Raw genomic sequence first — 16,024 nt, 5'->3', positions numbered from 1 at the left:
AATATAAGCTTATGTAGATGTCTGCAACATGTTGCAAACTCACTATTTAGAGTGCAATCAGATGAGTGAGCCCAATGAAATTGGTTATGAACATGATCACAATAACCGTGTGCATCATGTGCAGTCGTTTATTTTCACCAATAAGATGTTCATTCATGAGAAAAGAGCAATTCAAAATCTAGTCGAAATCGTTCAGATAGCCGCTTCATTCCCTAACCGTCAGTTAGACTGTGTTCGGAGCTGAATATTGGCCGTGACATCGGTCTCATACTTATTCACGGCACGGCATCGTATCCTATGATCAATTTCGAGTCTGTGGGTATTAATTTTTTGCACCCTGAGCACGTTTCATTTTTCGGCATTTCTAGCGCTCCTGGCGGCCGGCCGGCCTACTGTGCGGCGGCGGCGTGGCTTGAAAATAGCCGCAGACGGCGCTACGCGGTGGTCGAGTGAGGGGCGCACCGTTCGAGGTGGCGACAAGACAGCGTGGTGCTTTGGGAGAGGTGGAGTGAGGTGGGGTGGGTGCCGTGTGTTCCCCCGTCCCTCTGAGCTGGAGCCGTCCGCCGTCCGATCACACGCGACAGTGAAATAACCGTCCGTTTCTCGCGGTGCAGCAGCGAGGCCAAGCGGGGTCAGTGAGGTCAGACGCTGCGGTCAAGTGCGGTCTGTGGTGAGAGGTCATGAACACGTGCTTTCCGTCACCGGCGGCAATGGTCGGTGGTGGTAGCGCCAAGGAACGCCGCGGGGAGCGAATTTCGCCGCCAAAGCTGGACGTCATTCAGGACCTGGATCTGTACTACATCAAACAGCTGGCACACAACAACAAGGTAATGCACGATCCACCCACTGCCTGCCCACGGGAGGTCTCGGGGACTCCGGGAGCGGGCGGCGCAATTGACGGTCCATGATCGGCCTTCGGTCGACGCTTTCACCAGTCGGGACCGAGGCGCGCGCTGGGGGAAAAATCGGAGAGCCGTTAGGCCGGCTGTGGGGTGGCTGGGTTAGCGGCGAACTGTGCAGGAAACTTAGCTGCTCTGGGTGCGGTGACGACGCGCCGGACCGATTTGTTGGCCCTCCTGTTTGTCGGTGGGTCCGGGTTCGGACGTGGCGCTGCCTTGTGGACGTTGACATTTGGCTGTGCAAATATTTGCAGTCATCGTGCTTGCTTGTTTTAAAAATACTGACCGGCTGGGGTAATTGAATGGCTGGTGGTTTGTTAATTAGGTGGGGAGCAAAAATACTATGACAGGTTTGATGAATGTTTGTTGAAACCAGTGAAAAAAGTTTGCTGGCAATCATTTCGAATCACTGCATTTTGAACGTTTTTGCTTCGGTTACAAGCTGGTGGAATATAGATATTAAAACGTTATTTTACTTTGCAGACCCTAAACAAACATTAGATGTATATCGCTTGTCTTTAATTTCCTCTTTAGAGCTACACATTGAAATATAATGTTAGGGCGTAGACTGGAGGGAGCACATTGATCACACACTGGGTGGCGAATGGTTACAAAATAAGTGCAGATTGAGTGCAGATTTGGTGCAGACCGGTCAAGGCCAGCTGAGAGCCGAGCCGTCAGCCCAGTCAGACGTGGCGTGGGCGGGTGTCACTGTTTACCCCGTCTGGCTGTTTGTTTGGGTGACACGCGCCGCTGCGGGCGCCCCCGCGCCCTCCTCACCAACACCAGGCAACGAGCATGTCTCTGACAACCGTGTTTGTCTGTCTGTGCGCGCGTACCGGTGAGGTCGTGCGCGTGTGCGTGAGTGAGTGCGTTCGTTTGTGGTGAGGTGGATGGTGTGTGGGTGCGAGTCGATAGTGTGAGCGAGTGAAGTGTGGTGGGACGCGTGCGATGTGTGACCCGCTGAACGGGGTCAGACGTGACTGGTGACACCACTGATTGTCTGCTCACGTGTTAACTCGACTTTGGGTAAACACCGTCACGGACGGATCCAGCGTTCATGTCACGCTCCTCGACACCGTGCTCTTGTCTTCCGCCCGCCACGTTCTCAGCCTTTCATGTCCTCGACGGAGTACCCTTCTCGCGGCTGGGCTGTATTGTTCCCGACGTCGCGTCGTCTCGAGTCGTTCCACGGACTGGGTCGGCCTGTTTTCCTGCAAAGTCATCGCTGCCGTCACCGCGAACAGTTAGTCGCTCCCGCGCCGCAACCGTCGCGGTCAGGTGTGTGATCTTACACCGTCTAGCCACAGAATAGCGATATGTTCCATCGTCACGCCTTTCCTCTTGTTCTGCTGTTCAGTCCCACTTCACAGTCACGCCAGTCGCCAACAGATGTTGGAAAATCAACAGGTGGTAAAAAAATCGGTCAGCGGGGAAGCCGGCTCAAAATCCGACTCTGTTCGGGGTTTGTAGGCTGCTCGTCAGGGTCCATCTTTCGCTCGTCACTGTGCTGCAGGGACCGACCTCGAGTCCTTGAGTGCACGCCTGCAAGCCATAACCGCTGACGAAGAGATCCCAGATGGGTCTGTGCGTGCAGCTGAGCGTAAAATATGCTAATGGCTGCGGTCAGACGGGTGATAAGAGAGTGAGATGACTCTTTAATTTTGACCCCTCGTGTGCGAGTCCCCTTCAACTGTCTGGACTACACCTTGACGTGTCATCATTATAAACTTCTAATGGAACCCTTTGTTTGACCTCTTGGGACAGGGGTCTTCCCTAAGCTGCGTTTGAGATCAGCTACGTTAAACTGTTTTGGTGAGAACTGAGATGCGGACGCGCTTTGTTAAACTCGGCGAGAGAGCTGGCACACTCGTGTGAGTTATAGATCTCCGCTAAATTTAAACTCAGAGGTGAGTCTCCAGTGCCCGACCTTGAGAAGCGGCCCCTGGATATATATCGGGTGTCTTCCGTCCTGGCTTTCAGGAGGTTCTATTTCAGTAGCTCATGGTCTTGGCTCACGACTGTGGTGATGCCAGAGTCCAGACCTATTCTGGCGCTCCCACTCTCACCAGCTCCTCATACTCTCTCCATCCCTCTTTCCATCCTCTTTGCGCCACTCTGTTGTCCCCTCCCTTTCCTGTCCTGTATCTCCTCACACATTTGACAGCCCTCCACATCCTGTCTGTTATCTCCTTTTTGTCACTTCTCTCGATTTCCCTTCCTATCCGTCTATTCTTTCGCGTGTAACATTTTTGACGCAGCATCTCTGCGTCCTCACAAATTTTCCTTTACATTATCTCAACACGAAGGTTAGGGTCAGGTGTCACGGACCTCGTCTACGTCACGCTACCTCGTTACTACATTACATTCGTGACTCCAAACTGAGCCGCGGCTCGTTTCGGAGGTGGCCATTCGTCATACCATGCCGTAAAGGGTCGGCTGAGACACCCGGGAAGACAGACAGACACTCCGTGAAGTCTGCCTGTTGAGAAACCCGGACAGGATGTGAAATGCAGTCGTGTTTGCGGCGGAAAGGTGCGTCTCGGTCTGTCTCAATCTCGTCATCTCCAGGGAGAGGTTGGAAGGAGTGTGGCGAATTCGTGACTCACCTTGCACATATCGCCACACCCTCGAACGCTCGACCACCCGTTCAGTTCGCAGGGCGGCACCCAGTACCGCTGTGTCGGGACCGGGTGGTGTGAATCATTCGTCGCAGGCCGCTCCCCACGGATCTGCAGGCTTCCTCGCTACGATTGGCCATGGATAGTCCATGAGCCGTGACGCCAAAGTGCTGGCGATGGCCGTAAAAATGTTGTTGATACGGTACGAGGCGATAAAATAAATTTTCGATCGGCACTTAACCACACCACCAATGTGTTCGTGACGTTGTTAAACTCTATAGAGAATGGCTGATGCTTTTTATCACTGTTGTTCCAATAGTTGAACTATTTCTGTGACCATTATCTGCTGAGCGTTCTTCCATTTTGGCAACAGACTAAACCCATAACCTACCACAGGAATAGCGTTGCTTTCAAATACATCTGCACAAATCCATGTAATCGTTGCAAGTGTCCACGAAATCTGTCTCGTGCAGCGATTACAACTGGCACAAGCCGTAACAATTCCAGTTACGATGTCATCCGAGCTAGTTGAGACCATTTACCCGTTTAAACCCATGAGCATCATCATCACGCATCGCAGCAGTCACTGCGGATGTCCCTCCCATGATCGTAAACAGAGGACGGAGGAACAGAAATCTCATGGAGAAGTTAAACGTCTCCATTTCTCATCTAGACTGCTACCGAATTCAGCCTCGCCGCGACCCATCCCGGATGAGAATCACCCTCTGTACGGGTGCACCCGGTAGTATTGTTGCTTTGTAATGCAGGATGCGTCGTGTCCGACCCCTTTCCGTGATGATGTTTCCTGTGCCGACGCGGCCCTGACAGGTGTGACAAAGTGTGCTCACCTCGCGACGACAGCTCCAATCTCGCACACAAGATGAAGTGGTACGTTCGTTATCTCTCTCAGACGCAACGGGCGGTGAATGTCGTGTGTGTGTGTGTGTGTGTGTGAGGAGAAGTCCTGTTCCGCTTCCTCATAAAAACGGTACACTGATGTTATCTTGATCGCTCCCCGTCTTCTCTCCATCTAGCCGTCGTCGGCTTTTAGCGACGCGTGATGTTATGGTGTCTGACATTGCGACAATGTCCCGTATGCGGCGATCGAAGTGTATCTCTGGTTCGGACACGGATCCTGGCTGCTGGTGTCGTCCGCGACAAATGTGACGTCTGTAACGCGCCGGGATGGCCACTCTCAGACGGAGGTGCTACCACACCCGCCTTACGGGTGGGTGGAGACCCGGCCATAATGTTTAGCGGAAGACGTGAGCTACAGCCGCTCGATCACCACCGCCCCCGCCCCCACCCGTGGCGGATCCGCCCCGAACTGCCGCCCTGCCGTCCGCCCGCTGCTCCGCCGCTGCCGCCTGCTGTGTCGAACGAATGCGAGCCATGACCTCAGTGTTCGGTCGGGTCACAGCTGGCAGTAATGGCTCCTGTGATCTGTACGACAGGTGACGGTCTGGCTGTTACGGGACTACTGCACCCGGCTCTGCTCTGTCTTTATCTGTGATCGCCTATTACGGTCCCGCTGTGTGGCTCGGCAGTCGGCACTGTCTCGATCTGTGCCAATGGCTACTGTGACCTGTATCGGCCCGGACGGTCGGAGTGGGCCACCGTCTGCTAGGGGATGGGGAGAGTTTTATAGCTGCCCTCGAGGCGGTGTCGCCGGCTGCCGCGGCTGGGAACCAGACAGGGATGGTACGCGGATGTGTGGCGTGGGACAAAAGGCGAAACGCTGCCGTGTAGATAGGCAAACGCAGTGTCAAGAATTGGCACGGTGTAGAATGGTGGGAAGACACGTATTGGCGGAAACGAAATGACGAAGGCTGTCGCCGTATGTTCCATCATTGTGTAGCAGTAAGCACCAAGCAGGTTGATGTGGCGTTATTTAAATTTGTTGCACGACGCAACGGATAAAGAAAGATGCTTGTGACCAGAGTGAAGCTCATACGCCTCGCCAGTTTCCCAAAGCGACTGATTTGCGAGTTGAAAACGGCCAAGCTGTTGGAGTGCTGCTGTTGCCCTTACGCGGGTCTTGCCGCCTTCCGGGCAAAGTGTTATCTTCCTTAGCCGTTGTAAGTGCCGCATAGTGTCCAGCTTTGTGTAAGAACCCCTGATTACACCCAGTTTTCTTAGCCACAATTGTGGGTGCGCTTCGCGGTGCACTCTGCACACTCATAGTGCACTGTGCACACTGATGCACGCCCGACAGTGCACGCACTGAACTCTGTGCACACCGGACGACGTCCTTCCCGCCTGGCGAGCCTCTCCGGCGCGCGGGACCGCGTGATAGATGTCCCGGCTGAATGTCTGACCGCGAGGATCCTCTGCATCAGCATAACATGAATTCAGCCGGCCCGGCCCACTGGTTGAATTCATTAGCACGCCAGCGCTGGGCGGGGCGGATGCTGAGCTGAGCTGAGATCAGTTTGGAGCGAAGGGAAGGAGCGGACTCGGCAGCCTCAATGGCGTCTCCTGGTGTGGCTCTTGTTTTGTGCCGTGTTTTCATGGTGCCTGCTCATAATCACGGGCGTTGTGAACAGGTGTTGAATCAGACCACCATTTGCATAATTAAATGGAGTTAGGGGCGTCAAGAAGGGCTAACATTACTGATAACTATGGGCCATTGCAAACTCTTAGTTCCTCATGGAACGAAAGGTAACTAGGTATAGGTGCATGTGAGGTCCGCAAATATGCGATGCAATTGTGTTATGTAACAAAACAAAAGTATGTCTTCCTGGTATTGTGGTCGTCCTAGATCGGGATAAATGAATGGGTTTTCACTAGGAGCTTAAACCACAGCTTAAATCCAACGTAGTATCAGGAAGCACCCCAATCCACTTACGGCTTAGTGAGCCGTATAATCACCCTCACTTTGCCTTTCCGGGATAGAAACGCTTGTATTCCAACGGATTTGAAGCATGTATATCATTTGGTGGAACGGCTGCCGATGAAATTTGATAGCACAGTATAATTACTAAATGCCTACTCAGTCTTAATATTTTACTTCCACTCTAATTGTTTGGGACATGCGTTACGGGCCTCTTTATTTTCAGAGCTCGTCTCTTTTTGACAAGTCCCGTCAGCACTCCGATGTTTCTTTCTATCTTGTTATGTACCGGAGACCCTCTCCTCTCTCGCATTGACCTGAAATATCCGGAGACCCTCTCTCGCATCCTGCCCTCCGAATTCCCCTTCTCTGCTGTCCTCCGAGTCTTCCCGGTATACGCCGCTCGCCTGCACTGGCTCCAGGGTCGGTGAGCTCAGGTTTCAGCCGCTGTCCTCGGCCAGGGTTCCAGCGATACTGCGGTGCCTTTGAAGGCGGGCGGGCCCTCGGACCACCCTGTAGGAGGTCACAACTGGAAACCTTCCCTCATTGTAGCCGCAATCAGTACCTCCATCTGTGAAGTTGAAATAAGGTATGTTTATTTTATTTATGATTCGGTGGAAATTATTATTTTCTTGTGTATCTGTAATTTGTTCTTAACAGTGGTATTAAGTGGAATTAAGACAAGAACCTACAGTAGAAGCCATCTACCGTTAATTCTGGAACGATTTACTAATCGTTGAACTATTCTGCCCTGTTTCCATAGTGACCTTGCATGATGTAATACTCAATGGCCAACTTGTTGCCAGTTTTCCTTTACTCGCTCTTTTCCTATGAAATTTTTTGCCGACATGTTGGTAACAGGTCACAAGTCGAATTCGACCACCTTCGATGCCCCCTCGTTATTCCGTTTGACAGCGGAGCGAATGCATTGCCGCCTTTCTGTCTTGTATTGTATTGTATTTACTACAAGCACCCACAGGCAAACGCCCTTTTAACAGGTGCAGTCAAAACAGTACATAAAATCATAAACAAGATGAGGTGAAAACACAAACGATTCACAACACTGTAGTTAAAAGCACGGCATAACATAGGTAGGTATCTACTATAAGCAACACTAAAAAGAAAACAAGCTAAAAGTATACACTAAAAGGAAACATGCTAGTACACACCGGCGGCCTGACCGAATGAATATGCAGCAGTTCTGAAGGCTCCAAGTGTTGCCGTGAAAAAGTCAACTGTACTGTTCGCGGCTACGAGGGCGTTACAGCTGTTTGGAATTCGCCGGAACATAGAGTTTTTGACAGTATTGACTCGTGCTGGTGGGATATTCCACAGCCTGATGTTGCGCACCCTTCTACTAGGTGCTGAGAGTGAGAACCTTGTGACTAGTTGCGGGCAGTCAATCTGACCATGGAAAATCTTGAATAAAAACATGAGGTCGTGTTGATGAAATCTCGATTTGATGGATGGAACCTGAAAGTGAGACAGTAGATGTTCGTAATCCAGGCAGTTTGTGGGATGGTCCGAACGAGATGCGAGCCAAATGAGGAACTTGTGTGCACACGGTCTAGTCGTTTCATGTGGGTCACTGCAGCGCCGGCCCAGACGACACTACAATACTTTAGGAGTGATCGGACATGCGCAAAGTAGGCAGTACGCAATGCTCTGACGTCAAGGGCCCCGCCGCGCAGGTTGCGAGGCTGCTGCATACCCCGAATGAACAACCCGAGCATGCGTCTGGAATTCGCCACAACAGTGTCTATGTGACGCGCGAATGTCAGCTTGCTGTCCAGTATCACTCCGAGATCACGTGCCTCTACCTTGCGCTGCAGTGAAACATGAGTGATCTGGTAATCAAATGTAACTGGCCGGGTTTTGAGCGTGTACGAAATAACAAAACATTTGACTGGGTTCAATTTTAGTTGCCATGCCTCAGACCATCGCACCAGCCGACCAAGGTCGGCCTGCAGGACGGCGGCGTCGTCGTTAGAGGTTACACGATTGAAAAGTTTCAAATCATCCGCGTACATGATACAGTTTGTGTTGATGATAGATGGAATGTCAGCAGTGTAGCAGATAAAAAATAAAGGTCCACAGATGCTGCCTTCTGGCACCCCAGACTTGACAGAAGTCCAGTCAGAGGTCACGCCGTTCAGCACTACGCGCTGGCGCCTATTGGACAGATAAGATGCGAGCCAGGCATACGCTTTGTCAGAAACACTAAACGATGTTCTCAGTTTGTGCAAAAGCAGCTGATGGTTAACTGAAGTAAAAGCAGAGCTAAAATCGGTGTAAACTGTGTCCGTCTGCGAGCCAGCAGCAATAGAATCCCATGCGTGGGAGAGAAAGCAGGCTAAGTTGCTGGCGCAAGAGCGTCTCCTCAGGAAGCCGTGCTGACTGTCAGGAAGACCAGGCAGACAGTGAGACAGCAATGTCTGCCTGGTCTTCTCACTGCCTGGACAGTGAGACAGCAATGTCAGCAATGAGACAGTGAGACAGTCTGAAGAATTCAATGTTTGGAGACCGGGCGCGCCGCAGAGGCACGACCGACGGATGACGTAGTGATTGTGCTGTCACCAGTGATAAGATAAGATTCTTTGCGGGGTTCGGTGGAGGATTGGCCGTAGGATTCTTGGGAAAACTCGAGTAGCACCCGTCACCCCAATGGACAGGAGAAAGTGACTTGTCCAGTGTCCACCGGCATGCCTAATTTCGACAGGCTTTTTTCGGCGCAGTACGTTACCCAACTACTATGGACGTCAAACCCCTTGAGACCCCACTTTTTTGCGATAATTTTTAAATGCGTCAACTCTCGTTGACAATATTCTGGCAATGTGTGTTTCAGAACCTGCCGCTTTGCTTTGCTTTGCTTTGCTTTATGTGTGTCGGCCTGCCGCCAGGGGCGATATCGGCCGTGTTGTCCTTCTTGGTTGGACTTGCCTAGGAGGCCTAGGAGGCAGGCCTCCTGCGATCAGTGATACGCCTGTTGGATGTCGTTTGGCGTGGCGGCAACACGGTTGGATTTTACAGCGCACAGGCTGATGTCCCCGGGGAGGCCGTGGACAGCGCACAGGCTGATGTCCCCGGGGAGGCCGGCCAGATAGGCCTCGCTGGCCCTCTGCAGAGCCGGAACGGGTTCGCACCGGATGCGCAGGTCAGTGGTGAGGTCCTGGGCAGTACCGCACACCAGCGGCCGGAACGGTAGCTTGGTGCAGCTTGAGCGGCTCCACATTTACGAATCGCCTCCTCAGACTTGGCGAAACTTACTTTTCATTTTGGTGGCTCGTCTTCGGCTTGTGTCTTCGGCTGTGGTGTTCGGCTTTCTTCTTCTCTTTCTTTGGATGCTCTGCGACAAAATTTCCCACGAACAACAGGACTTTTTTTTTCTTTTTTTTTTGGCTCATTCTTTATATTTTATTTTTATTTTTTTTCCTTTTTTGTCATTTTTTTTTTGCCACTTTTTTTTTTTTGCCTCTTTTGTCAATTTGTACACTTAATGGGCACAACACAACAAAACACTTTTTTGTGAGCCTTTTTTTTTGGCATTTTTTTTTTTTTGGCTCTTTTTTTATCTCTCTCTTCATGACGGAGGGGGAGCAGGCGGCAAATCACGGAGTTGGAGTTGTTACCGCCCGCCCCCCCCCCCACACCCGGTGCTTTGCTTCTCCCATGATGGTGGTTAGGCCGGCCCGTAGGGGGGGCAGTCTCTCCGATGTTGTAGTCTCTGCCGCCCCCGCCCCACAGGCCGGCCCTTCTTGTGTAGTCATGTTTGTGTTTGGGGGGCCCGGGGGGCGGGCAGCTGCTCTCGATGTTGAAGTTAGAGCCGCCCGCCCCCACGGTCGGCCCCCCGCTCCTTGCCGATGCTGTGGCCGGCCCACGGGGCGGGCAGCAGCGCCGAGGTCGAGGACTGCGTCGCCCCCGCCCCCCAGGCCGGCCCGTCGTTGAAAGATGATAATGATGATGATGTTTTGCTCCGGGGGGCGGGCGGCGGCTCTCGGTGCTGAAGTTGGACGCCGCCCACCCCCAGGGCCGATCTTGTTCTAGACGTCTTGAACGGCCCGCAGGACAGGAAGCGGCCCCGTCATCGGGGGCTATGTCGCTCCCCGCCCCGCAGGCCAGTCCGCCGATATGATGGTATGTCGCCGGCCCGAGAGGCGGACAGCACCTCTGGAGTTGGAGGTGGTGCCGCCGCCCCCACCTCTCGGGCCAGCCTGTCGTTCGCTGTCGTTAACTTTTTTTTTATTATTTTTTTTTGTGGGCTTTTTGTTCCTTTTTTATTTTATTTATTATTATTATTATTTTTTTCTCTCGAGCTTATCTTTTTTTTTTGCTCGTTTTTTTTTTTTTTTTTTTTTTTGCCTCTTTTTCAAAATTTGAAAACACACACATTTCCAAAGCACACATTTTCATACACATTTATATCATCATATATGTCGCGAATGTCTTTTTTTTTATTCCTTTATTTTTATTTTTTTTTTTGGGCTTTTTGTTCCTTTTTTTATTTTATTTATTATTATTATTTTTTTTTCTCGAGCTTATCTTTTTTTTTGCTCGTATTTTTTTTTTTGCCTCTTTTTCAAAATTTGAAAACACACACATTTCCAAAGCACACATTTTCATACACATTTATATCATCATATATGTCGCGAATGTCTTTTTTTTTTTTTTGTCTGAGATTTTTTTTTTTTTTTTGCCCTTCGTTTTTTTTCTTTTTTTTCGGGCTTTGGTATTTTTTTTTTTTTTTGCATTCGTTTTTTTTTTCCTCTCTCTCTCTCTCTTTCCTCTGTCTCTCCTCTCTAGCCTTTTGAGAGGAGGGATGATTAACTTTCTGTCACCTTGCGGCACATCGCGTGAATGTGCCGTGGTGTCAGAAAGTTATTTATAACCTGTCTTGCCTCTTCGTAGAGGAAGACTGTTTTCTGTATTCTTATACTTGATTTTCTAGTCCTGTTTTAGATAGAAAGTCTAAGAGGTAATTTAGTAATTGGGGATAATTGTCCCCAAGGACATTTGGCAGGTTAAAGGAGATATTATTTCTATTACAGTAATCTATTAATGGTTGTCTTTCTCGGTTGTACTTTTGACAATTTAAGATCATGTGTTTTACTGTTATTTGGATATTGCAAGTTGGGCATTGCGGTGGATTTTCATCTAGAAAGATAAAGGAGTGTGTTAATTTTGTGTGGCCAAAACGTAGTCTTGCGATTAGTTTTTCCTCTTTTCTAGAGCTTAGATTGATGGATGACCAAGGGTCAATTTTAGGGTGGATAGTTCTGAAGAATGTTTGTACATTGTCCCATTTTTGTTGTCTTTTAATTTTACTCTTTTCTTTTAGTTTTGAGTAAAATTCTGTTGTTGATGGTGGAATTTTTGCAGGGTGTGGGAGATCTAGGGCCTCTTTTGCAAGTTGGTCGGCTTTTTCGTTAAGGGGTATACCGCAGTGGGAGGGGATCCATAGAAATTTTGGTAGTTGAGAAAGCGAATTTTGGATTTGGACAATTCTCCATATTAGTGGGTGAGTTGTAACATATTTTGGGTGTATTGATTGGAGGGCTGATAGGGAATCCGAAATGATTATGACATTTTTTAAGTTTTCATGTTTAATAATGGTGAAGACTGCCAGGATAGCGTATAGCTCCGCGGAGAATATTGAGGTTGATCCTGGCAGTCTCTCTTTTAACGCCGTTGTAACCGTGCCTCTGGCTTGCCTCACAGCTGCTGCGCCTGTTTTGTTTGTGGTTGTGTTTTTTGAGCCATCTGTATAAAAGAGGTTGTGGTTGGGGTAGAGCGCCAGGAAGGAGTTATGAAGTGCTTGGATTTCGTGAGGAGAGTAGTCGGTCTTTTTTGATTCCAGTAGAAGGTGGAGTGTTGATTGAGGATAGGTCCACCACGCCACCGGCTTGAGTATTTTTGGTTGGGGCAGTGTTAAGTCGTATTTTCGCATAAGTGTTTTGAGGCGGGATCCGTATGAAATGCGTTTTTGTTCTTTATGCTTGGAGAGGAAGGATCTGAATTTAATGATAGGAGTGCAGGGGTGGTTTGGGATAGATTGAATTTTGGAAAAGTATTTAATGAAAGCTATCGACCTTCTTTCTGCTAAAGGTTCAATGTTATTGTAAATTTCCAGGGCCTCGATTGGGGTGGTTTTAAATGCTGCTGTTGATATTCTAATACAGGTGTTTTGAATAATGTCTAATCTTTTTAAATGTGTTTTTGCTGTGTTTTCGAATATAATTGAGCCGTATTCTAGCATGGGCCTAATGAGTGATGAATATAATTTTACAAGAGTTTTCCGGTCACCTCCAAAATCGGTTCCTGCGAGGGCTTTTAATATGTTAATACGTCGTGAGGCTTTGGCTGCAATAATTTTAATGTGTGGGAGAAAGGTAAAGCCACGGTCTAGTGTGATGCCTAGTAATTTTGCGGTGTCTGTTATTTTAATTATTGAACTGTTAACGGTTAGGGGTAGAGGGTTGAGAGGTTTTCTTCGGCTGAAAATGACGCTTTGGGATTTTTCACTGGATATGTGTAGGTTTAATGGTTTAAGGGCATTGCTGATGTGGTCTAGGGCTTGTTGGGTGTATTTTAGTGCGGTATTGGGGGATTGATTGGATGACCAAATGGTAATGTCGTCGGCAAAAAGTGACAATTTAGCAGGGCTTGGGACCTGGCTTAGTTTTGAATTGAGGGCTAGGATAAAGAGGATTGGGCTTAGGATTGATCCTTGCATAAGTCCGGATGTGGGGGTTTTGATGGAGGAGAGGGTTTCGAGATATTTAACTTGGAAGGTTCTTTGAGTGAGGTATGTCGTTAAGTAGTGAAGGAGGTGACCGCTGAAGTTGGAGTTTAGGAAATCTAGAAGAGCTTCTATGTTTAGTGTGTCGTAGGCGTTTTTTAAATCTAAAAAGGCTGCCGCAGTATACTGTTGGGAGTCAAATGAGTATTTAATGTCGGAAGTGATTTGGATAAGGTTGTCTAAAGTGCTTCGTCCTGGGAGAAATCCGCTTTGGTATTTACTGATTAGATTGTGCTTTTGTATGTGATAAATCAGTCTGTTTTTAATGATTCGTTCAAAAAGTTTGTGGATTGTGTTTGTTAGAGAGATAGGTCGATAGCTTTCAAGGAGGTTTGGATTTTTGTTGGGTTTTAGGATAGGGATAATGTGGGCGTGGAACCAGCTTTTTGGGTAGGCATGAAAAGTAAAGGAGTGGTTTAATGCTTTTAAGAGAGCTAGTCTAGTTTTTGGGCCTAGTTGCTGGTAAAAAGGGTAAGGGATCTGGTCTGGACCCGGGGAGCTGTTTCCTGTTGATTTGATAGAGTCTTCTAATTCTGACATGGTAAAGGGGACGTTATAAATTTGGGAGTCTTGTGTAGTGATTGGGATAGGACGAGGAACAGGAGCGGGTATTTGTGAGGATACCTGTAGATAATGTTCCGCGAATTGGTTTGCTATTTCGTTTGGGGAAGTGTACTTGTTGTTGTTGTGGACTATTTCTATCGCTTTTTTGGTAGTTGTTTTATTACCTTTAAAGGCCTTGATAGTTTGCCATATTTTGGATAGAGGGGTGAATCTGTTAAAATTGTTTGCAAATTCTTCGAAGCTTTTGCGCTTTGCTTCTTTGATAATTCTTTTGCACCTAGCCTTGGCTCTTTTGTAAATAATAAAGTCTTCTTCTGATCGTGTTTTTTCAAATCGGTGTCTCGCAGTGTTTCTAAAGGTAATAGCCCGCGTGCAATCATAATTCCACCAGGGTACTGATTTGGGGCGTCGGTGTTGTGTATTAGTGTAGGGGATATGTTGTTCTGCTGTCTTGGTGATGTGCTGTGTGAACTGTTCTACTGTGTGTTCTGTGAAGGTTTGGTGTTCCAGTGTATTTCTGTAGGCTTCCCAGTTAGCTCTTTTTAGGTTAAATCTTTTAGCTGAAGGGAGAGAGGGTGATGTTTGTCCCAAGGATATTAGGATGGGTCGGTGGTCGGAAAAATAGGGGTCTGGATTTGTTTCCCAAGAAGAGGATAGTGCCAAGGATGGTGACGCTGCTGAAATGTCCGGAGTGCTGTCTGTGTTTTGGTGCCGTGCTGCAGGGAATGTTGGGGATCCATCATTGAGGACAACCAAGCTAAGCTTATCCATGAGTTCATTAAATATGTGGCCTTTAGTGTTTGGTGTCTCTTGGTTATGGTCCCAAAGTGGGTGGTGCGCATTTACGTCACCGATTAGTAAGATGGGGGTGGAAATACTGCTGATTGTTGATTCTAAATCGTTCAAGAATTTTGGAAAATCTATTGATGGTGAAGCGTAGAAATTTACAATTGTGATGAAACTCTGTGTTGTTTTGATCTCGATAGCTTGGATGTCTAAAGTACTATTTGTGTCTATTTCTCGATAAGGCAAGTTGTTTTTAATGTATGTTCCTACGCCACCTCTTCTAATTCCTGAGACTAGTGTTGAATCTTTTCTGATGAAAGTGAAGGATGTCAAATTTAGATTGTATGGGTCCCCGGGTTTTAGATGAGTTTCCTGAATGCACATAACAGATGTTTCTGATGCCAGAAGGGCCTGTTTGGCTTCCGCCCAATTGCCCAGGATTCCCCTAACATTCCACTGCAGCACTTTTACATTATGGATGGCGTGGTGGGTCATCGTGGGTGTGTCTGTGTGTGTGTGTTCTACTGACGCTGGTTACGGAGGGTGTACGGGTGGGAGTCCGACGGGGCGGACTGGAGGCGGCGCCTGGCCTGGCCCCGTGCCGGTGGCGTGGTTGGACTGCTGGAGGAGTCGGTCTGCTGGCTCTGGTCGGACTGATCAGAGGATGAAGGAGTTGGGTTGCGGTGGTTAGGATCCTCGGCGGAGGACTGGGTGCGAGCACCCGTTCCGGATGAGGATGGGGTTGGGTTGCGGAGCTCGGGGGCTCCGGCGGCGGGCTGGCGGGGGGTACCCGCTCGACCGAGCTCCGAGGAGGAGCCGTCTCTCGCAGCCGCAAGGTCCTTGGGCCTCGGGGGGACCTTCGGCGTCACACGCGCCGGGGTATCCGGTCTGGGAGGAGGAGGAGGAGGCTTGGCGTTGGGGGCAGGGGAGATAGGGTGGTAGGTGGGGGTGGAGGACCGGCTGGCTGGAGGAGGGAGGTTAGGGTACTCTCGGTCGGAAAGTGGCGGCGGAGGGCGGGTCGGAGGAGGGGGAGGGACTTGGTTAGGGTTGGAGTCAGGATGGGCGACAACGTACTCCCGAGCGTCGCGAACCTCCCAGCCCTGGCGGACCAGCAGGGAGACGCGGCACTCAGCTACCCAACGCGGGCAGCTGGGGTCGTCGGAGGAGTGGGGGCCGCGGCACCCGGCACAGGAGAGGGAGTCGGAGGTGCAGGATTGGGATTCGTGTCCCGGCTTGGAGCAGCTCGAGCACACAGGATTTGGGGATCGGCAGTGCTGCTGGCGATGCCCGTACTTTTGGCACCGTCGGCAGCGCATGGGCTTGGGAAGGACAGGACGAACATGGAAGGAAAGGTAGGCGGCTCGGACGGTGGACGGAGGCATGGAGGACTCAAAGGTCAGGATCAGGACTTTAGGAGAGCGAGGGGGTCGGTAAACCGCGCGGACACCCACGCGGCTGAAACCTTCCTCCAGCTCGGTGATGGAGAGGTGTTGGAGGCCAGGAGCGAAAATGGATCCCTGGGATC

The 16,024-nt window shown here is 49.7% G+C and overlaps 1 protein-coding gene across 3 annotated transcripts in view; it reads left to right on the top strand.

Moving 5' to 3' along the window:
* Positions 1-16,024, top strand: part of LOC122363889 (rhotekin-like) — a 73,066-nt gene that overhangs the window by 18,539 nt on the left and 38,503 nt on the right. For all 3 annotated transcript variants that reach the window (XM_043333714.1, XM_043333705.1, XM_043333698.1), the window contains exon 2: positions 615-827. In XM_043333714.1, the coding sequence (XP_043189649.1) occupies positions 681-827 (147 nt within the window). In that variant the 5' untranslated portion in view covers positions 615-680. The remainder of the gene's footprint in view (positions 1-614; positions 828-16,024) is intronic.

This window comes from Amphibalanus amphitrite, unplaced genomic scaffold, assembly GCF_019059575.1.
Source record: "Amphibalanus amphitrite isolate SeventyFive unplaced genomic scaffold, NRLGWU_Aamphi_draft 000026F_arrow, whole genome shotgun sequence".
Taxonomy (NCBI): Eukaryota; Metazoa; Arthropoda; class Thecostraca; order Balanomorpha; family Balanidae; genus Amphibalanus; species Amphibalanus amphitrite.
This window is presented reverse-complemented; position numbering and strand designations above follow the sequence as displayed.